This window comes from Pelophylax lessonae (genome assembly GCF_965119305.1).
Source record: "Pelophylax lessonae genome assembly, contig: HAP1_SCAFFOLD_270, whole genome shotgun sequence".
Classification (NCBI taxonomy): domain Eukaryota; kingdom Metazoa; phylum Chordata; class Amphibia; order Anura; family Ranidae; genus Pelophylax; species Pelophylax lessonae.
This window is the reverse complement of record NW_028120070.1, coordinates 228440-250750: the sequence shown is the minus strand read 5'-3', so window position 1 is coordinate 250750 and position 22311 is coordinate 228440. Positions and strand designations below refer to the sequence as shown.

The following is a 22311-nucleotide window of genomic DNA, read 5'->3' as shown; positions in this document are numbered from 1 at the left end:
AGCGCCAGTACACTTTATCTTCTCAGAGCGGAGAAAACATTCTTATCCCTTATCATGCCTGAACCAGCCAAGTCCGCCCCTGCGCCCAAGAAGGGCTCCAAGAAAGCCGTGACCAAGAGCCAGAAGAAGGACGGCAAGAAGCGGAGGAAGAGCAGGAAGGAGAGTTATGCCATCTACGTCTACAAGGTGCTCAAGCAGGTCCACCCCGACACCGGCATCTCCTCCAAGGCCATGAGCATCATGAACTCCTTCGTCAATGACATCTTCGAGCGCATCGCCGGCGAAGCTTCCCGCCTGGCTCATTACAACAAGCGCTCCACCATCACCTCCCGGGAGATACAGACCGCTGTCCGCCTCCTCCTGCCCGGAGAGCTGGCCAAGCACGCCGTCTCCGAGGGCACCAAGGCTGTCACCAAGTACACCAGCGCCAAGTAATACCCCTCCCCCATCCATCACCCCAACAACACACAAAGGCTCTTCTAAGAGCCACCCACATACTAAACAACCGAGCTGTCATACAATTTTTATGTATCGTACAATTTATTACTTTTACAAGTTTTAGCTCTTCGGATAATTTAAAATGAACTCAAAATAGCATCATTAATAATCTTGAGATGAGAAGTAGGTCGGTCAGACTGGAAGGGGAATGAATAAAACCTTCTAATCTCATCCTTCTTTATTGCAGAGATCGTCTCCCCTTTCTGGCTCTATACATTTCCTATTCCTCGCCTTGTACTGCACACACCCAACTGCTCTAATCACCTCTGCTGCATTGTTACAATGAGAGATTCTCCGCAATCTCCCGCCTTACATTGTTCCTTTATCTGGGAAGATCGTGAAGCTTTTATTCCGCAACACAATGGGGGATAGAAGCAAGAAAAGTGAAACATTATATCTGCTCAGTCATCTCAGATCGGCTAATCCGACACTGACAATTATTCATAGAAAATATCACTCTTTCCCGGACAGTCCCTTCAATTCCAGGAAATATATATGTAGAAATATTATTGTTCTGTTTTAAGGTTTGATTTTGCACATCAGAATACAGAAGTTGCTCTGTTATTGGATGTTTGTTATAGAGAACTATGAGAAGTCTACGGAACAAATATTTTCTAGGCTGAAAACGGAGATAAATCTCCTAATAAAATTCTTTGGATTCCTCATAAAGACATCCCTGCCTAAATAAGACTGATAATGAAACCGCTCACAGTTCTGATTGGCTCAGATCTGAAATAGCTATTTTCAAATTTCCCGCCTGAATTGTGAAAACGTTACAGAGAAATAATCAACCCCATTATAACACCAAATCCCACACTGAGATCATCAGAGGAGATATTTATCCGATAAACATCTTTAACACTTTATTTTCAGGCAGATTCGATTAATATGGAATAAACAGAAATAGAAATGAAAGATTATTGAATAATGTAAAACATTTCCATATGTTCAAAATGCAGAATCCCTACCCCCCCCCCCCCCCACACACACACACACACACACTGCTACATACAGAACATGATAGTGAGATTACTTCTCTCATAGATCTCTACCTTTCTATGTGATTGGAAATAAAGTATTACATGTTTCATTATCAGATCTGTATATGATCGGGGAACTGGCCGATAATTAATGTTTCATTTTTCAGACATGACATGTAGCCGTTACGGATTTCCCCCCTACATCCTAAAATAAAGGAAAAGTGAAAGGGCTGGTAAAAATCTGTAGTAATCACAACACTGCCAGATAAATATATACAAATAATCAATAAACACAGTTTTTGTAACTAGATATCAGAAAAATGTTAACAATGTGTCTAAGTAAGTGAAATTCTCTGCAGAGTATTGAATGGCTGTGACCCCGCCCCTTCCATCAGTCTTCCATCAGGTCAGCTTTTTCTTATAAGCAAGAATGCAGGCCTTTTTTTTTTTTTTTTTTTTACAGTAATATTGTATAAATATGAAATTGTTATGATGTGTGACAGATGAATGTTTTCTGTGTAATCTCCAAGGAAGAACGAGGAAACCGCAGTAAAGGAAGAATAGCGCCAAATATGAACAGGGAATGGATGAAGAGAGGATTTCTGTACAATTCACTGTTTCCTTCATTTCTATTACTTGTGCAAGTAAAGTCTTCTATTTATTGTTGTAGTCCCACCCCCTCCCCCATATAATGTGAAAAATAGAATTAGGGTAATGCGAATTTTCCTGACCCTACAACAGCTCCAGAATAGGTGGAAGGAAAATCAATCAATGTTGTCTCTATTAGATCATCACAAATATGTTTAAAAACAGCAAAATGTATTGCAGTTAGTGCTGAGCTCCGACTATGTCACCCCGGAGTCATCTACTGATCCATCAAACGGTTCTCTGCACCTTATCATTGGATTATGGGTCCCATATCCCAACAATGTGTCTAATCTAAAGGATGGAGGGCAATGGACACCAAGGAGATCACCTGCTTATCTAAACTCACATCAATTCAATGTGTTATATTAGACTTTAAAATCATATGAAAAAAAAAAAAAACTTAATTGCTGTTAGGACGGACAGGTGTCATTATAGCACATTGTCCCCCCACCCGGATCACAATTTTCGGTGTCTAATTATACAATCAGATCTCCCACACATGTATGTCCGGCTCCTTCTTAGATAGAAGTGGGTGACTCTGAGAAGATCCGTTGGGTTTGGTAATTAAAAAAAAAAAAAAAAAAAAAAAATGATTGGGTTTACTTGGCGGGCTTGTGGCAGTAATCTTCGAGGATTTTACCGCTTTGGAGGAAATATTTGGAAGCTGAAAACCGACACAAGTGACGTCATTTTGGAGGAAGATGAACAGATCTATGAATAGAACTTCTACAATGTCGGCTTTAGCGGTATAATGCGGCTGAATCTTCCTAACGGCCAGTAGAATTATGGCGGGAGATTTAAATATAGCAACTCGGAGCCATCATAGGCGTGGTCTATTAATAGCAAATTGGGGAAATAATTTCTGGAAATATGGAGTACAATGTGTTCTGACATTGGAGCTCTATGTAGGTGTGCATGGTTTTGGTTGGATGAGTTTAGCGGGGAGTAGACGATCAGCATAGAAAAGATTGGAAGTAAAAGAGATGAGAGAATGATGTCCTGTGATCACATTTCCCCTCATTACTATTCACCTGCATTACAAGTCTGAGTGCGATAAGAAGACAAAGTGTTTGCCTTTAGAGTGCACTTCATCTGACAGTAATAATACAATTTATCACATTAATAAAATATATCCTTATTTAAGAATAGGAATAAATGCTGCGTATGTCCGGCTCTTTGTACAGAGATGTGGGTGACATGTTTGTGAGGCTTCAATAAATATATAATAGTCATAATAATTTATTTCTATATATTCTATATTTTTTTGCGGAGATCATCTCCACTTTCTAGCCATTTCCTATTCATCTCCTTGTACTGCACACACCGAGGTGTTGTACCTGGAATGACCACAAGGTGGCAGAGGTTACTAAACTTTTTTTTTTTTTTTTTTTTTTTTTTTTTTTTTTTTAATTTCAATAAATTTTATTAGAGAGTAACAAAGACAAATAACAATGGAAGTGATACAATAGTGAAGGCTATTTTACAACAAATAATGGTTGAAAAATGGAGGTCAACTGTAGCAGGTGGATACCCAGCCCTCAATGCTATGAAAACATCTAGGGTTAAGTCATGAGAAAAGTAGACAAACCTACATGCTATAAGAGAACAAAAAGTGGTCACCATCTAGTAAGTGCAGGGGATAGCCCCCAAAACCGTAGGGAGCCCCCACCCAAGACACCCCTAAAGGGAGCAAACTGTGTCTCGGAGGAGTCTCACCACGTGTGAACTGCAAAATCGTATAGTGACCCAAAAAAAAAAAAAAAAAATAAATAAATAAACTGCAAGGGAGAACAACCTACAAGAATGCCATCTACCAACCCTAGATGAAAGAGGCACGGGGCCCCAACTTCAGGTGTGTAAAGGTACGATGAAAGCTCCACCGAAATAAAAAAACATAGTCTCCAAATCACTTCCTAGAGTCCTAAACAATTCGGATTGTCAACAGTTGGCTATAAGTACAGTAAAACCAAGAGTTGAACAGGCAAAGGATAGGAAAAAGAAAAAGAGAGAAGAAAGAAGGCAGACAGCATACGAAGAAAGAAGAAAGAAAAGAGAAGGGAATGCAAAAAGGGGGGACGGAGGTTCCTGCGGACCAGTTCCTGAAGACACTGTGAGACATATTGGTAAAAGGGTAATGGGAGGGAAAAGGAAATAATTGTTACCCCACAGTCCAGTGCAAAGAAAACATCAAATACTAACATTCATGTATGCTGCCCAGGGTTCCCAGATACTTTCAAACTTCTCTCTGGAGTCGTCCAGGATACTATACATCTTCTCCTGTGCCATTATCCACGAAATCTTACACTTAGCCAAGTGGAGTGGAACCGAAGGCATCTTCCACTGCCTGGCTATCGCCATCTTGGCACCAAGGAAGATGTAGAAAATGAGGGATTGGGTGTGTTTAGGGAGCTTAGGGATGCGTTGGCTCAACAGGGCTTGAGCAGGAGATGGATGCAACGTGAGACCAGAAATCCGACGAACAATGCCGTAAATGCGCTGCCAAAACGACCTGATTTTGGGGCATTCCCAAAAGATGTGGAGAATGGTGCCAGCCAGGTCACATCCCCGGAAGCAGGTAGGGGATGTGGAGGGAAAGATGGTGGCCAATCTGGCCGGCACCATGTACCACCTCAAAATAACTTTAAGATTAGCTTCCATGAGGCCAATATTATGAATACCCCGGAAAGAGCGCCCAACATTAGCGTGCCAGTCAGAGAGGTCCCAGTCTAATTTGAGGTCCTGCTCCCATTTAAACATATAGACAGATTTGGTTTGTGCATCGTTCAGTAGAGCGTAAATGAGGGAGATTCCCCCCTTGACATCAGAAATTTTAGCACACCACTGTTCATAAGGTGTTACCCGTAGGGGTTCAGAGAATTTGGACCTAAGAGAGTTAATAAAGTGCGAAATTTGGGTAAGACGGAATTTCTCTACAGGCGGCATCTTCAACTTTGTGGTACAATGAGAAAGAGTGATAGGACCCGAGCTATCCAAAAAGTGGCCAATTCTGTACATGCCTTTGTCAGTCCACCATTTAAATGCCCCTATGTTTTCACCTGGAGGGAAGGCCGGATTATGGAATAGGTGAGTGAGGGGAGCCCAAGGCGAAGTAACTTTATGCGTTTTGTGTATGCGATCACAGATGGATAAAGAATGTGAAAGAGTAGGGGCCAGCACCGGGGGGCGGGCTCGAGCAGGTCTCCAAAGCAGGTAGTCAATGGTGTGTCGAGGGACTGCTTGGCGTTCCATAAAGTACCAGTCAGGCTTCCCCCCTCTGGAATAAATGACGGAAAACTGAGTCAGCTGTGCTGCCAGATAATATTTCCAAAGGTCCGGAACTCCTAAGCCCCCCTGTTTCCGGGAGCGTAGAAGCGTAAGTCTATTAATTCTATATCCCTTCGTTCCCCAGATAAATTTAAAGATGTGTCCTTGTAAGTTTTTAATGTGGGATTTCCGCACCGGGATTGGGAGCGACCGGAAAAAATAAAGAATACGTGGCAAGAGTGTCATCTTAACCGCATTGACTCTCCCTAACCAGGAAATGTGACAGCGAGACCAGTCAGAGAGATCCCGTTTTAGTCGTTGTATCAGGGGCGGATAGTTGGTCGAATAGAGTTTGTCTATAGTGGGAGTCAAGGAGACTCCAAGGTAAGGAATAGAATTCGATTGCCAGGAGAAGGGGAAATGGTCTTTCAGACGATCCACCAGTGGCCCAGGGAGAGTGATATTAAGGGCCAGCGACTTAGTCATGTTTACTCGCAAGCCAGAAGCCGCCCCAAAGGTGTCCAAGAGGGAAACAATATTGGGAAGAGAGATCAATGGGGACGTAACAAAGAGCATTATATCATCCGCGAACAACGCGCATTTGTGGAACTCGGACCCGCATTGTATGCCATGTATATCAGGGTGAAGACGGATCGCTGAAGCAAGAGATTCAAGGGCAACAGCGAAAAGGAGCGGGGAGAGGGGGCATCCCTGTCTCGTTCCCCTCCGGATCCGGATGTCTGCAGAATAGTATCCCTGCATTCTGACCTGAGCTGCCGGCTGGGAGTAAAGGGCTCGTAGTGTAGTGATGAAAGAGGGACCAAAACCCCATCGTTCGAGGGTACGGAAGAGGAACGGCCATGAAAGGGAGTCAAAGGCCTTTTGTAGGTCCAATGACAGGAGAAAACCAGGTTGGGAAGGGCCTCCGTCCCACCCTGAATTTAGCAGCGAGATGACATCAACAACCCTCCTTATCTGGTCAGGTCCCTGCCTACCCGGAATGAACCCCACCTGATCCTTATGAATGTATTTGGCAATAAAGCTGGATAAGCGATTAGCATAAATTTTGGTCAATATCTTTAAATCATTATTAATGAGAGATATTGGTCTGTAATTGCCCACATCGGAGGGATCCTTCCCCGGCTTGGGGATAACCGAAATGTAAGCTTTATTAGAGGCTTCATCCAGGCGAGCTCCGCCCCTGAGGGCATTGAAGAACCTGACCAGATAAGGAGATAGGACCGACGCAAATGTCTTGTAATAGGAATTGGAAAAACCGTCAGGACCTGGGGTGGAATTGGGTCGAAGGGACTTGATCACTTCCAGCACCTCCCGTTCGTCAACAGGGGATTCCAAAAGGGATCTATGCGTATCCGTGAGGCGGGGGAGAGGCACGTTGTCTAGGAACGAGTCAGGATCGTCCCCCTTATGGGGGGTGGGGGCCGCATAAAGTTGGGAATAGAAGGAGTGGAAGGAATCCATGATGGATGTAGGGTTGCTCGAAAGAACACCAGCGGGGGATTTTATTTTGGGCATGGAAATCGCCCGAAACTTTGGGGAGAGCTTCGATGCCAATTTTGTACCCATTTTATCTCTAAAAGCATAAGCGCGAGCCCCTTGCCAGCGCAGGGCCTTTTCGGCCCTGGAAGTTAGGGCCAGGTTAAGTGACAATTTAATCGCATCCAGTTCGGCAAGAGAGGAGGGATTAGGGGAGCGCTTGTGGGCTCTACGGAGGCGAATATATTCTGTCTCTAAGCGGGTGATATCAACTAGACTTTCCTTTTTAATTTTCGCCCCCAGCTGGATGAGGTAGCCTCGCAGGACAGCCTTATGGGCCCCCCATAAGGTAGTAGGGGATGTGTCTGGGAGATCATTAAGCGTGAAGTATTCGCGAAGCACGGTGTCTATCATGGAGCATCTAGCCGGATCGCTCAGAATAGATTCATTAATTCTCCATGGAGAGGGGCCTCGGGGAAATAGGGAGCAGGAGAGCTGAAGAGTGACCATGGAATGGTCCGACCAAGGGACTTCTCTAATTTTAGACTTCTGGGCAGAAGGGATATCCGTCGTGGGGATGAAAATGTGGTCAATCCGCGCAAACGTATGATGAGGGGCCGAGAAATGTGTGTAATCCCGAGTAGATGGGTTCAACTCCCGCCAAATATCAATCAGACCCAATGCATGGAGCGATCTAGCCACCCGAAGGCTCTGCTTCGAAGGTCGGCGAAGCCGACCACCGGAGGATTGGGATTTATCAAGGGAGCAGTCGAGGGCTAAGTTAGAATCCCCTCCAATGAGAACGCGGCCCTCAAAGTGGGGAGAGAGAAGGAGAAACATCTCGGAGAGGAATTTCGCCTGACCCTTGTTAGGGGCATAGTAAGAAATAAATGTGTATAACACTCCTTGTATGTGGCCCTTGACCAGAATAAATCGGCCCTGGGGGTCCCTTACGGTGTGCAGGTGCGAGAAGGAAAGGGATTTAGCAAAAAATATGGCCACCCCTCTCTGTTTGGAGGGGGCATTGGCAAGATAAAACAAGGGGTATTTATGGTGGACATATGTCGGTTGGTAGGATTCCGGGAAGTGAGTCTCCTGAAGCAGGAGAACCCCCAATCCTTGGGAATGGTAATGTTGGAATGCCTTCCTACGCTTAACAGGTGAATTTAAGCCCTGGGTGTTGTGTGATGCCACCTGTAGAGAAGAGACCGTACTCACATTAGGCTGCATGTTGCGCGGGGAGGAGGCACGCTGAAGTAGGTGATCCGGCGGGATCCCGAGAACATCCCCGGAGGAGACTATTCACAGCAGTAGCAGGCTTGTCAGGAGCAACAGGGAACCAGAAGGACCGCAGGAACCTAAGGGGAAGAAAAAGACACCAGTAAAGGGAGAAAAAGAGAAAAAAGAAGACAACAGAGGAAGAAGAAAGTAGCAAGTCCAAAGACTTGCCAAGGGATGAGAAAGCCGCAGGAAGGACCCGCAGCTCCTCATCACGTGTAAGGATGCGTCCTGAACCAGTCAGGGCACATTCCTGAGGGAGGCCAGATGAAATCATCTAACGTCCGACAGGAGGAGGCACATTAAAGCCTCTCCGGCCATAGGGCACCAGCCCGGCACCCTCATAAAAAAAATCAACAAAAGATAGCAAAATTCGAGCACGAAAATCACCCCTAGGTGTAGAAAATGGGGAGTTGCCCCAAAAGCATCAATAGGAGGTTAGGTCTAGGGGGGACAGGGGAAAAGGACAACATGGGGAGGGGAAGGTAGGCAGGGAAAAAAAAGAAAAAAAAGAAAAAAGGGGGGGGGGATAAAAATAAGGGGGGGAGGGGGTACTGGGGAGGGGGGGAGCTGCAAGCTTAACGACAACAGATTAAGCAGTAATTACAGTCCCAGTATTCAAAAAGAACCTGACCAGCGTGAAGAAAATAGAGGAGGTAAGTCAGATCAAAAATTGTAAAATAAATAGTTCGCTGGAAAAAGGGAACAAAACAGTCCGGAAACAGACCCAAAAAGGGGGGCCAAAAAATGGAGGCAGGGATCATCTCGGACCCCCATCAGGCGAGGAAGGACGAACTTCGACGACTGAAGAAAGAAGATTCCAGAGGAGCAATGCAGATATCAGGGAGGCTGGACATCACGGTGACGCTTCGTTTGCTGCTTGTTCCAAACTGAGGAGACAGGGCTGATCGGAGGGGGTCGCTTGGAAGATTCTCTCCTGGAAGTGGACGGGGCAGGATCCCTGGTGATGATACCCAGATGCAGGAGCATGCCTTCACCCTCCTGGAAGTTGGTGAAGTTGTACGTCTTGTTCTGGAATTGAAAGTTCAGCCGGAAGGGGAAAGACCACCAATATTTCAGCGCCCGGGCAGAAAGAGCTTGTGTAAGCGGCTTTAGAGCTCTTCGGCGTTGAATAGTGAAGGGGGAGAGGTCGGCGAAGAGTTGAATCTTGTGACCCTGGATGGATAGGTCCTCCCTACCCCTACTCACTTTCATGAGCTCCTCTTTAACCCCATAGAAGTGGGGTTTGACGATAACATCTCTGGGAAGGCCATCTTTGCGGGGCGGTTGTAGGGCCCTGTGAGCCCGGTCGAGCTCCAGGCGATGGTCCGAAATGTTCGGAATGAGATCCCTAATAAAAGCTTTAATTGTGGTAGGAATGTCCGTGATGGTTTCTGGGATCCCTCTGACCCTAAAATTTAGGCGTCTGCTTCTGTTTTCCATATCATCCAGCTTACTAAGCGCTGTGTCTAGTTGATCTTGGATAGTCTGGATGCATGCTGTGTTTTGATTGGCCCTTGCGACAGTCTGATCCACAGTGCTCTCAATTGCTTCAATCCGGGTGCCAAGGTTCTGGAGTTCCGCCTTAATGGATCCCGTGATTTGTGAGGCATTATGGGCCAGGCCGGCAGCTAGCATCTCCGAGAACCTAGTCATCAACAGTGTGATGTCCGGAAACTGTCCTGGGGAGGTGAGGCCTGGTTGGTGAGGGAAAGCCAGGGCCTCTGGTGAATGCAGCCCCATGATCCCTGGGGTCTGTGCAAGGTGTCTGCTGAGGAGGGATTCAGTGGAGGCTGGTGATAGTAATGGGGGCTGTGGCAGGTATGCAGGGGTCACTGGGGATGGCCAGGGATCGGGGGAGGCTGAGGGGGTGTCCATAGGGCAAGCTGGCATGTCCCCTACCTCCTGTGTGCCTCCGTCCTCTGAGGGAAGAGAAGGCGCGGTCGCCATCTTGGCTGTGTCCCGCTCCGGGGACAAGAAGATTAGACGGCGGGAGACCTCGCTCCGGGGACCCGCCGACATCCAAGGGTGAACCGCTGGAGGAAGGAGCAGCTATCAGTGCCGATTGCGGGGCTTCGTGCGCTCCGATGCCGGCGCTGGTGCCTGAATGAGACCGGGGAGGCGCGGAGCTCCGGGCTAAGCTGCCATGACGGAGCAGCCGCGCATGCGCACTCGGTTACTAAACTTTTATGCCTCACTCAAACATTGTTACAATAACAGATTCTCAACAATCTCCCGCCATAAATTTGTTACTTTGTATTTGGGAAGATCGTGGAGCTTTTAACTCGCAACACAATGGGGAATAGAAGCAAGAAAAACGAAACATTGTATCTACTCGGTCAGCCCAGTCAAATCTTTGTCTATCTGTATCTATTTAATGAATAAGCAACAGATCATTGTACATAGCTAAATCAATGAGCTGCCTGATATGTAAATGACAAAAATATGTACAAAGTATCAGCTACATACAAATCTGATTACAATAATATCACCTCGGATAACAGTCCTTTATATAAGTTAGAAGTAGAAAATTGTTTCACTGAAATGTTTAGCTCATTTATTGGTGAAGTTACATATAATCTCCAATCCTGGACCCCCCCATCGTTCCATAACTTCCGAACATCACATAACTTCGGAGCTGAACAACGAACGTCATTAAAGTCTCTGGGAACAAGGCTGGGAAAATAAAAAAATAAAAAGTGCTCTTTTTTAAATGTATTATAATTTATGTTTTTTTTTTTTTTTTTGTTTTTTTTTTTAGTTAGGGTTTTAAGTGCTACAGAGTAAATATGGACATTTGAATTTAGTCAACTAGAGCAATAAAACCCCTGAAAAGCACAAGAAAAGAGATTAATGACCTGAAAATTATACAAAAATCACCCCCCACCCCCACACACACACACACACACACAAATGTGTCCAAAGATCAAGTTTGCCCCTTTCGAGAAGGTTCACCCACCAAGCAATGAAATCTTCAACAAGTGGTGTTTGCTGCTCAAATATTGTCTATAAACTAACACATTATTGGTTCAAACAGTATATTGCTGCTAACATTAACCACTTAATAGAGATGGCCTTGCGGTTCGCCCGGCGGTCGGTTCACGGCAAATTTTGCTTGGTTGCTACCCGACAAATTTGCAAACACATGGCGTAGTTTGCGACGGCCATATTAGTTTACATTGGGGAGAACTTTGACCCATGACACAGCCGTCAGGTGGAACAGGACAGCCAATTGAAACATTTCAGCACATGGACAGTCCCCCTACCCTATAAATAGACCTGACCTGGCGGCCATTTCACGTTCCTCTTTTTGCCAGTGTAGGGAGAGGTCTGCTGTGCTCATCAGTGAGAGTTTGCTAGACACATATAGCACTGTGAAGATCCACAAAAGTCCTTTTCAGGGCTGGTATTTCCGTATAGGCCTTCTACAGTCTCTTTTCAGGTTAGGGACAGGTATCCAGGGGTTGCTTTAGGGGTAGTTAGAGATTGGCTGCAGTCACACAAATTGCTATGTTAATGTCCACAATAGTCCTTTTCAGGGCTGGTATATCGGTATAGGTCCAGTCTTTCTTCAGTATAGGGACATGTTATCCAGTCTGTGCTGTAGGGGCAGTTAGAGATCGTCATCTGCAGTGACACAAATCGCTCTGTTAATGTCCACAAAAGTCATTTAAAGTGCTGCAATGTCGGTATAGGGTCTATTACAGTCTCTTTAGTATTGGGGGCAAGTATCCAGTCTGTGCTGTAGGGGCAGTTAGAGATCGTCAGCAGTGACACAAATTGCTCTGTTAATGTCCACAACAGTCATTTAAAGGGCTGCAATTTTTTTGGTATTGCTGTGCAGTGCACTAAAAAGGGGATGGGGGAGGGGGTTAATCTACAGTATAATATACTTTGTAGAAAGCATATTATAGTGGATTAGTAGTAGTATTGTGCACTGTGCAGCATTGTGACAGGTGTGCTGACTGAGCATTGCTGCAGCAATACTACACACAGTGACAAACTCCCTAGCCAATTATTTGTAGAACTGGTGTGATAGACCAGTGGCCCCCCAATACCACATATTGAAGTGGGGTGTTATCTGAGTATACTTTTACAAGTGCATTTGTGTCCTGCAACAATATTGCCTCTTTTGCTGAGTTAAGTCTGATACACACAGCGATAAACTCCCTGGCCATTTTTTTCAACAACTGGTGTGATAGACCAGTGGCCCCGCAATACCACATATTGAAGTGGGGTGTTTTTTAACAGTATACTTTTCTAAGAGTGTACTTTAGTCCTGCAAAAAATTGTCCTCTCTTGCTGTGTTGACTGTGCTACACAAAGTGACAACAGTTACTGGCCAATTATTTGTAGAACTGGTGTGATAGATACCCCAATACCACATATTGAAGTGGGGTGTTATCTACCTTTTTCCAGATATAATGCAATTCTCTAGAGACTTTTGTCACACGGTAATTAAAAAACATGACAGGCAGAGGAAGAGACAGAGACGTATGCAGGGGTGGTAGTGGTAGGGCAGGAGCAATAGGCCGGAGCCTAACTGTGAAGTTTCAAAAGGCGCGTGCAATTACGGCAAAGGACGCACCAGACTTGGTTGAGTGGGTCACTCAGCCTTCCTCTTCTGCACCCTCCTCATCCTCTCTATCTGCACCCTCTTCACGCTCTGCTGTGTGCACCCCCAAAGACACCACCACCACATACCCTCCATTTGAGTCACTGGAATTATTTTCCAATCCATCACAAGACGTTTGCGATGCACAGCCATTGTTGGCATTGGATCAGGAAGAGGAGGTAGCAACAGCCGCCACTCAGCAGTCTGACGACAGTACCCAGATCAGCCCAAGGAGGTTGGTCCCCGCTGTTGCTGCCTACTCAGAGATCTTGAATGTTAGTAGTGGGGAAGGTGACGTGGATGATGACGAGCCTATGGACATCACGTGGGAGTCCACAAGAGAGAAAGAGGAAGGGAGTTCAGAGGGGGAGACGGGCCGGCAGATAGGGAGGAGAGGCAGGCAGAATTTGCATTGCACAAGAGGTAGAAAGCAGACTGCAAATGTATCAGGAGTGAGCCATCAACCATGTACAGTCACATCTGGCATTAGCAGGACGCCGGCACATGGCTCCGCAGTGTGGGTTTTTTTTAATGTGTCCGTTGCTGACAACAGTGTTGTCATCTGCAGCCTTTGCAGTCCATGCATAAGTCGCGGTAAGCCCAACACTCACCTAGGGACCACCGCCTTAAGAAGGCACCTGAACTCCCATAACCGAGCCCAGTGGGAGCAACACCATCAGAACCCACAAAGCAACACTCCAGGCTCTCATCGTCCAGCCCCTTCTCCTTCTCATCTCTCCTCACATTTGCCCTCCACTCCCCCTTCCATGATGCCGTCATCACGTTGTTCTGGAAAAAGGCAGGCTTCTGTGGTCCAAATGTTGGAGCGGAAATAAATAATGATGCCGGATAACCCTCTTGCCCAACGTTTGACTGCTGGCTTGTCGGAACTGATAGCCCGCAAACTACTGCCATATCAACTGTGGGACTCGGAGGCCTTTTGTAAATTTGTGGCCATTGGAACAACACAATGGGAGGTCCCAAGCAGGAAATATTTCTCGCAAAAGGGCATTCCAGAGCTGTATGGCCATGTTCAGCGGCAAGTGAATATATCTCTGGCACACAGTGTTGGTGCCAAGATACATCTGACCACAGACACATGGTCTAACAATGGTCTGTCAGTTAAACCCATGTGAGCTAATTTTTGGAGCCTATACAGGCCAACACTTACTTCTGTATACTGTGCATGCCTACTGTACCTCTAGCCATCACATACTAAGTTATTTGCTGTCAGTTCAAACCATGTGAGCTAATTTTTTTGGAGCCTATACAGGCCGACACTTACTTCTGTATACTGTGAATGCCTACTGTACCTCTAGCCATCAAATACTAAGTTCTTTGCTGTCAGTTAAACCCATGTGGGCTAATTTTTGGGGCCTTTTATGGCCGACACTTACTTCTTTTTTTTTTCCCAAACAGATTTTTATTGGTTTTAAACAGCAGATACAAGAAATGCATTCAAGGTGTCAAAAGACACAACAGAAAAAAAAAATTTACATAAACAACAAGTAATACAAGGTATTGTTATTCGAGAGATATAGTCAGAAACAATTAACACTCATTTATCATTCCAAGTGATCCATGGTTCCCAGTGTTTGGTATGTGTCCTAAGAGAATGGCACTGTAATGCTAGTGATTTCTTAAATTCAAACGTGAGTGTCACTGAGGCTACAACCTCCAATAGGTTTGGTGCTTCTTTTTTTTTTCCATCTCCTAGTAATGGTGGCCCTAGCGGCCAGCAAAATGTGTGAAACAACCCATCTGACCTTACTAGGAAGCAGATCGATGGCCAGGGTATTGAGTGCCAAAGCCGGATTTAGCTTAATGGGCGATTGTGTTACAGAGGAGATGAGGCCAAAGACCTGGTTCCAGAAGCTTGTAAGGTTTTTACATGTCCACAAGATGTGGTATAAGTTGCCAACCTGGCCACACTCTCGCCAGCAGAGCGGGGAGTGTGCTGGGTAGAATTGAGACAGCCTATATGGTGTAAGGTACCAGCGGGAGAGAATTTTCTACGACAGTTCCCAGTGGTTGGTGCATTTCGACACCCCGTACGAGTGCCGGAAGGTGTGGGTCCACTGTTGTGGTGAGAAAGGTCGTTGGAGGTCGCCCTCCCACTTAATCATGGGATTTCATTTTTGAAAAGTTTTTTTTTTTGGCATGGAATATGTTATAGAAGAAGGTGATGCCTTTTATCGACCCAGGAGGGGTTGTGAGGAACTGGTATACTGGGTATGGAATAGTGATGGGTGCTGGTGGGTTTTTAGTCAGGAACGTGGAGATACGAGTGTAAGTCTATAGTTCCGAACGAGGGATTTGGTATTGTTGAGTGAGGGAAGTAAATGGTTTCAGTCGATGTCGCTAAAGAGGTCGTCAATCCAGTGGATGTCACTGTCCTTCCATTTTAGGGTAGATAGACATGGGATCAAGATGTCTAGTAGTCGGATAGGTAGTCTTTGTTTACAATGGGCATCTCCTACATTTGTGTGTTTATGTAGTTCCCTCCAGGCTGCGATGGCGATTCTCATTGTAATCAACAAGTCTGGCATGTTTTGAGGTTTCCAATTGTCTGCTAGTAGTAAATGGTGCTCACCATTTGCTTTGTAATGGGCTCACCACACGCTGGCGGCCTGGACCCCGGAGTGAGGGGGCGGGTAGTGGCAGCCCGCTTTGTCCAGTAAGCGACGCTGGGGACTACCTGTTCACAGTGTGTTCCCATTGGGGGGGACAGGTACTCCTCTTTTCATCTTCCCACTCCGTTCGGGTTCTAGGTCCGCCCTCGCCCATGGTTTATTGAGGTACTACTCTTACTGGTATGCCTATAATGCAATTATGGTTGGGGGTTCCCTATGTTAGGGGCTCTCAACATGCCTTTTTTTGCTCATTGACAATTTTTCCTGTATTTGCACATTTGAAGCTGATGTTAATGCTTCTGTTTATGTAATCACGGCCTTACCCAATACTTTGTTATTACTGTATTATCTGAAAAACTTTCAATAAAAATTTATGTTTAAAAAAAAAAGAAGGCCCTTGAGCACCAGTGCAAATGAAACGCCCACAAAATTACCCCATTTAGCAAAGTAAACACCCAAACGTATATTCTGTTAAGCATAATGAGTCTTTTGAACATGTAATTTCTTTTCAAGTTTTTGGAAAATATGAAAAGAAAATTAAAGTGCATTTTTTTTACACAAAGTTGTTCATTTATAACAGGGATCCTCAAACGATGGCCCTCCAGCTGTTGCGGAACTACATGTCCCATGAAGCATTGTAAAACTCTGATATTCACAGACATGACTAGGCATGATGGGAATTGTAGTTCCTAAACAACTGGATGGCCATAGTTTGAAGACCCCTGATTTATAAGATATTTCAAACACATAGTATGCACATAGCAAAAATGACACCCCAAAATATATTGTGCTAATCCTCCTGAGTCTCGGCTCTCCCTCTATCTGTCTATTATATATTTTTTCCCCTAAATTGGTGGATAGTCTGTGTTGGTACGTGTGAGATCCACCTTTCCAAGTTTTTGGGGTTCATCTCATACTTCTGAAGATTTGAGGGTGCTGCCTGTTCCATACTCCCCCTACTCCTCATCCAGCGTTTTAGGGGTACAAACAATAGTAATTGGGGCCTAGTGTGGTTGTGTACGTGTGAGATACATACACTTTTTTGGATCATATTTTCTATTCCGCTATTTAATCAAAAACCTTTGGAGATCAGTTAAATTGGGGGATAGTCTGTTTTGGTACGTGTGAGATCCACCTTTCCAAGTTTTTGGGGTCCATCTCATACTTCTGAAGATTTGAGGGTGCTGCCTGTTCCATACTCCCCCTACTCCTCATCCAGCCTTTTAGGGGTACAAACAATAGTAATTGGGGCCTAGTGTGGTTGTGTACGTGTGAGATACATACACTTTTTTGGATCATATTTTCTATTCCGCTATTTAATCAAAAACCTTTTGGGATCAGTTAAATTGAGGGATAGTCTGTGTTGGTACGTGTGAGATCCACCTTTCCAAGTTTTTGGGGTTCATCTCATACTTCTGAAGATTTGAGGGTGCTGCCTGTTCCATACTCCCCCTACTCCTCATCCAGCCTTTTAGGGGTACAAACAATAGTAATTGGGGCCTAGTGTGGTTGTGTACATGTGAGATACATACACTTTTTTGGATTATATTTTCTATTCCGCTATTTAATCAAAAACCTTTGGGGATCAGTTAAATTGGGGGATAGTCTGTGTTGGTACGTGTGAGATCCACCTTTCCAAGTTTTTGGGGTTCATCTCATACTTCTGAAGATTTGAGGGTGCTGCCCAGGACTGGGAGGTGAGTTGAATGCCCAAATATGTCATGGAAGAACTGGGTGCCCAGGAGAAGGGGGGCATGTTTTTGCTGAAAAAAAACTTTTTTGAAAAGGAGCTTTTATTCCACAACACAATGGAGGATAGAAGCAAGAAAAGTGAAACATTGTATCTGCTCAATCATCTCAGATCGGCTAATCCGACACTGAAAATTATTCATAGAAAATATCACTCTTTCCGGGACTGTCCCTTCACTTCCAGGAAATATATATGTAGAAATATTATTGTTCTGTTTTAAGGTTTGATTTTGCACATCAGAATACAGAATTTGCTCTGTTATAGAGATAGTTTGTTATAGAGATCTATAAAAAGTCTATGGAACAAATCTTTTCTGGGCTGAAAATGGAGAAAAATCTCCGAATACAATTCTTTGGATTCCTCATAAAGACATCGCTGACCAATGAAGGCTGATAATGAAACCGCTCACAGTTCTGATTGGCTCAGATCTGAATTAGCCATTTTCAAATCTTCCCGCTTGAATTGTGAAAAACGTTACAGACAAATAACCAGTCCCATTATAACACCAAATCCCACACTGAGAACTGAGATAATCAGATGAGATATGTATCCAATAAATATCTGTAACGCTTTATTTTCAGGCAGATTAATTGATTAGTACGGAATAAACAGAAATAAAATTGGAAGATTATTGAATAGTGTAAAGCATTTCCATATGATCTCAGAATGCAGAACCCCCCCCTTCCACTGCTACATACAGAACATGATAGTGAGATGACTCCTCTCATAGATCTCTACCTTTCTATATGATGGGAAATAAAGTATTACATGTTTCATTATCAGATCTGTATATGATCGGGGAACTGACCGATAATTAATGTTTCATCTTTCAGACATGACATGTAGCCGTTACGGATTCCCCCCTACATCCTAAAATAAACAAAAAGTGAAAGGGCTGGTAGAAATCTGTAGTAATCATGACACTGCCAGATAAATATATATACAACGAATCAATAAACACAGTTGTTTCATTTCAGTCTCTTATTTGTAAATAGAAATCGGAAACATTTTAACAATGTGTCTAAGTAAATTAAATTCTCTGCAGATCATTGAATGGCTGTGACCCTGCCCCTTCCATCAGTCTTCCATCAGGTCAGTTTTTTCTTATAAGCAAGAATGCAGGCCTTTTTTTTCTCCTCAATATATTTTATTGTGAATAAAAAGGTAATTCAAAATAACAAGAACAGAGAAAAATAAAGCAGTAGTGGGACCGCGAGACTATCTCACTGCAGGAGAAGTGACATTTTATCCAAAACAAGAAATGCATGTAGATGCAGATATGTAGATGTTAGTAAACATGTCAAATGACTTTATTGGACAATTTCCTACTTCTAACTTCTATAAAGGACTGTGTGCTGTCCGAGGTGATATTGTGATCAGATTTGTATGTAGCTGATACTTTGTACATATTTTGTGTCATTTACCTATCAGGCAGTTTATGCCTTTATCTATGGACATCGATCTGCTGTTGATGATGGAAATAGATACCAATAGACAAAGATATAATGTTTAGTTTTTCTTGCTTCTCTCCCCCATTGTGTTGTGGGATAAAAGCTCCGTGATCTTCCCAACGTGTGATTTGAGATAAAGTAACAATGTAAGGCGGGAGATTGTGGAGGATGTTTTATTGTAAGAATGTGTGAGTGCGGCATATAGATGTTTAGGAGATCTGATTGTAGGTTTCCTATTGTGATCCGGGTGAGGGAACAACGTGCTATATATTTATTTATTTATTTATATTTGTTTATATCGTATTTATGTGTGAAGGAAGGATGTGGTCTCCTTACAGGGACTGGCTGTCATTTTCCTCCATCCTTTGATCTCCAGAAGATATTCAACAGCATTAGAGATCATTGAATATTAAATACCAAACAAACATCCCCCATCTGAAAAGGAACACAGATCTCAGATCCCCCTTCACACTCCTTGGAAGGAAAAATACATTTTATTATCGGAAGAAAACGCCCAGAACTGTGATTGGTGCAATGTTCGCATTTTATAACTCATATTTCCCGCCGGAATTCTATGGAACGTTCCAATTATCTCAGATAGAATAATCCCACACTAAAATCTCATATCTCTTCCTCCGGGAACATCGATCAACCGTCCTCTGAATTGTCGGGCAGTTTATCTAACCATGAATAATAAATACGTTAGAAATATAAATGTCACATTTCTTCCAGTCTTTTTTCTTTTACTTCACAATACAGAATCCGCCCTGCTAGAGAATGTTTCCTATAGAGATCAAAGAAAAGTCTACTGAACAAGTATTTTCTGGGGGGGGGGGGGGGGGGGAACGGAGAAAGATCTCAGAATACATTTCTTTGAAATCCTTATAAGAAAGACATTACTGGCTAAAGAAGGAAACGCCCACATCTCTGATTGGCTCAGATTTTATATTGCTCTGTTTTGAATTTGCCGCCTGAATTGTGAAGAACGTTACAGAGAAATAATCAGCTCTATTGTACCGCCAAATCCGACACTGAGATCATCAGATGAGACATATATCCGAGAAAATTAACATATACACTTCTGTATATGATCGTGGAACTGGTCGATAATTAGTGTTCTGTCTTTCAGAGATGAAGTAGTTACAGATTTCCCTCATATTAAAACCAGAATAAAAAAGTGAAAGTGTTGGTAGAAATATGTAGTAATAATGACACTGCCAGATACATATGTACAATGAATTAATAAAACAAATGCTTCTATTTTATCGGTCCCGTTTTGTAAATAGAAATAGCAAAATATTGACAATGTTTCTAAGTAAGGGAAATATATATATATATATATATATATATATATATATATATATATATATATATATATATATATATATATATATATATATATATATATATATATCATCATGATATGTCAGAAAAAAATGTACAGTGGATCAATAAAGGAAACATTGCGCTTCTGATAAATTACACCCGTTTCTATTCAGTAAAACATTTAAAAGCTTCTAAATAAATTAACTTCTCTACAGTGTAATAAATGACTGAACCCCGCCCCCTTCTCAGCATGTCTCCCATCAGGTCCGCTCAGCCTGTGAAATGTCTGAAGTGTGTCTTTGTTTCCTTTTCACAATATTTATAAATTTAAATTATATGAAATTACTATGAACAATTTCATGAAACTGGTTACTTTGTTTCTGGTAATAAAGTGTTAAATTTCCTGTTCGTGTAATCTCCAGGAATAAATCGAAAATAAATGAGAAGAAGGAATACATGAATCTTCTGGAAATGTATTGCTGTGTATGTAATGCAACATTAATGTATCTGAATATAATATAATGATTAGGAGCCTTATAAATGAATAAGATTATCTTTATTTTGTATGAATGGTGTGACTCCGCCTCTTTCGCAGGAAGGTTTCCATCTGGTCCGCTCAGGCTGTATATAAGGAGGGCGGGCAGACAGCTGATCTCAGTCTGTCTTTGTAGCAGAGAATCATCATGTCTGGGCGCGGTAAAGGAGGAAAGGGTCTGGGGAAAGGAGGCGCTAAGCGCCACAGGAAGGTGCTCCGGGACAACATCCAGGGCATCACCAAACCCGCCATCCGACGTTTGGCCCGCAGAGGGGGTGTCAAGCGCATCTCCGGACTCATCTATGAGGAGACCCGCGGAGTGCTCAAAGTCTTCCTGGAGAATGTCATCCGCGATGCCGTCACCTACACCGAGCACGCCAAGAGGAAGACCGTCACCGCCATGGATGTCGTCTATGCCCTAAAACGCCAGGGCCGCACTCTCTACGGATTCGGAGGCTAAACCCTGACACCCACCGCTTACCCCACTTCACCCCAACAAAGGTCCTTCTCAGGGCCACCCACCTTCTCACACAAAGGGCTGATGATGATTCATAACTCAGAAATGTAATTTCTATATATTTATCGTGTAACAATAAGAACTTCCGCTAATTGTTTCAGTAAGAAATTGAATGGAGCGATGTCTGGCTGCCCATACACTCTGCTAAACATAAAGCAGATTGAACAATAGATGTTAGAACAGGACAATATTATATGTGGAATCTTATTGGGCGGTCAGTAGATCTATAGGAGATTGTACAGTCAGCACTCAGGGTGGTGGAGCCGATTGCTGAGTCAGGAGAATAGATCATAGTTTATCCTGGAACTGAACCTAAAAATGTATATTTCATTATGAAAAGAATGGAGATCACTAATACTGAGATGATTCTAGAAATAGAATTTTTGTGAACATTCCGATTGTAATACAGGAAGAAGAAATCTGTGCATCTGCTATATGTACAAATTGTATATCAGGCAGAGGGGAGATATAGTTCTACACAGATCTGATAATGAAACATGCAATCCTTTATTTCCCATCATATAGAAAGGTAGAGATCTATGAGAGAAGTCCTCTCATGTTGTGTGTGGGGGAGGGGGGTTCTGAGGACTTTAAATAATGTAAAACATTTTCATATGTTCTCTTTTCTTTCATCTTCAGATTCCATTTGTAGTCATTCCTCACTAAGCGGTGAAAATAAAACTATGAAGTGTTGATATTTCTCGGATAAATGTCGGATTTGGCGGTATAATAGGGCTGATTATTTCTCTGTAACGTTCTCCACAATTCAGGCGGGCAAATTTAAAATCTGAGCCAATCAGAGCTGTGGGCATTCCTTTCATCCGCCAGTAATGGCTGAGGATTCTGTAGTAAAATCAAACCCTAAAACAATGTAACATTTCAATGCTTATAAAACTGCCTGGAAGCAGAGGGTGACCGTTGATGAATTTTCCCCGGAAGGGAGATTTTATGTCAGATCAGCCAATCAGAGAGGATTGTAACTTTCCATGCTATTCCTGCGGGAAATTTGAGCCAATCACAGTTCTGAACGTTTTTTCTTCCTTTACAGGAGAATCCTGACTTGGATGATATCGGAGATCCTTGGGAAGATGTTTTGTTTGGTAATTGCTGATTTGTAGAATCCATTCAGCAGGAATAAAGGATGGGGAATGACGAGGAGTTCCTGGAGGGAGATGAGAACTTTAGAAAGGAGATTCTCCAATAATGAGTGGAAGGCTCTCATTAGATGTAGGAAATGTTCTCACTACAAGTCCCCGGTATTAGAAGGGTTAATAAGCAAGTTGTTTGCTTTTTAGAGGTATTTGTAAGAATGAAAAACT

The 22311-nt window shown here is 43.5% G+C and overlaps 1 protein-coding gene across 1 annotated transcript; it reads left to right on the top strand.

Moving 5' to 3' along the window:
* Positions 1-54: 54 nt before the first annotated feature.
* LOC309543647 (histone H2B 1.1-like) lies at positions 55-20935 on the top strand (the record flags this gene model as incomplete). The annotated part of the gene is made up of 2 exons (XM_082276101.1): positions 55-408; positions 20612-20935. 2 exons carry the CDS (start codon positions 55-57, stop codon positions 20933-20935), a joined length of 678 nt encoding a protein of 225 aa, XP_082132227.1.
* Positions 20936-22311: the final 1376 nt, after the last annotated feature.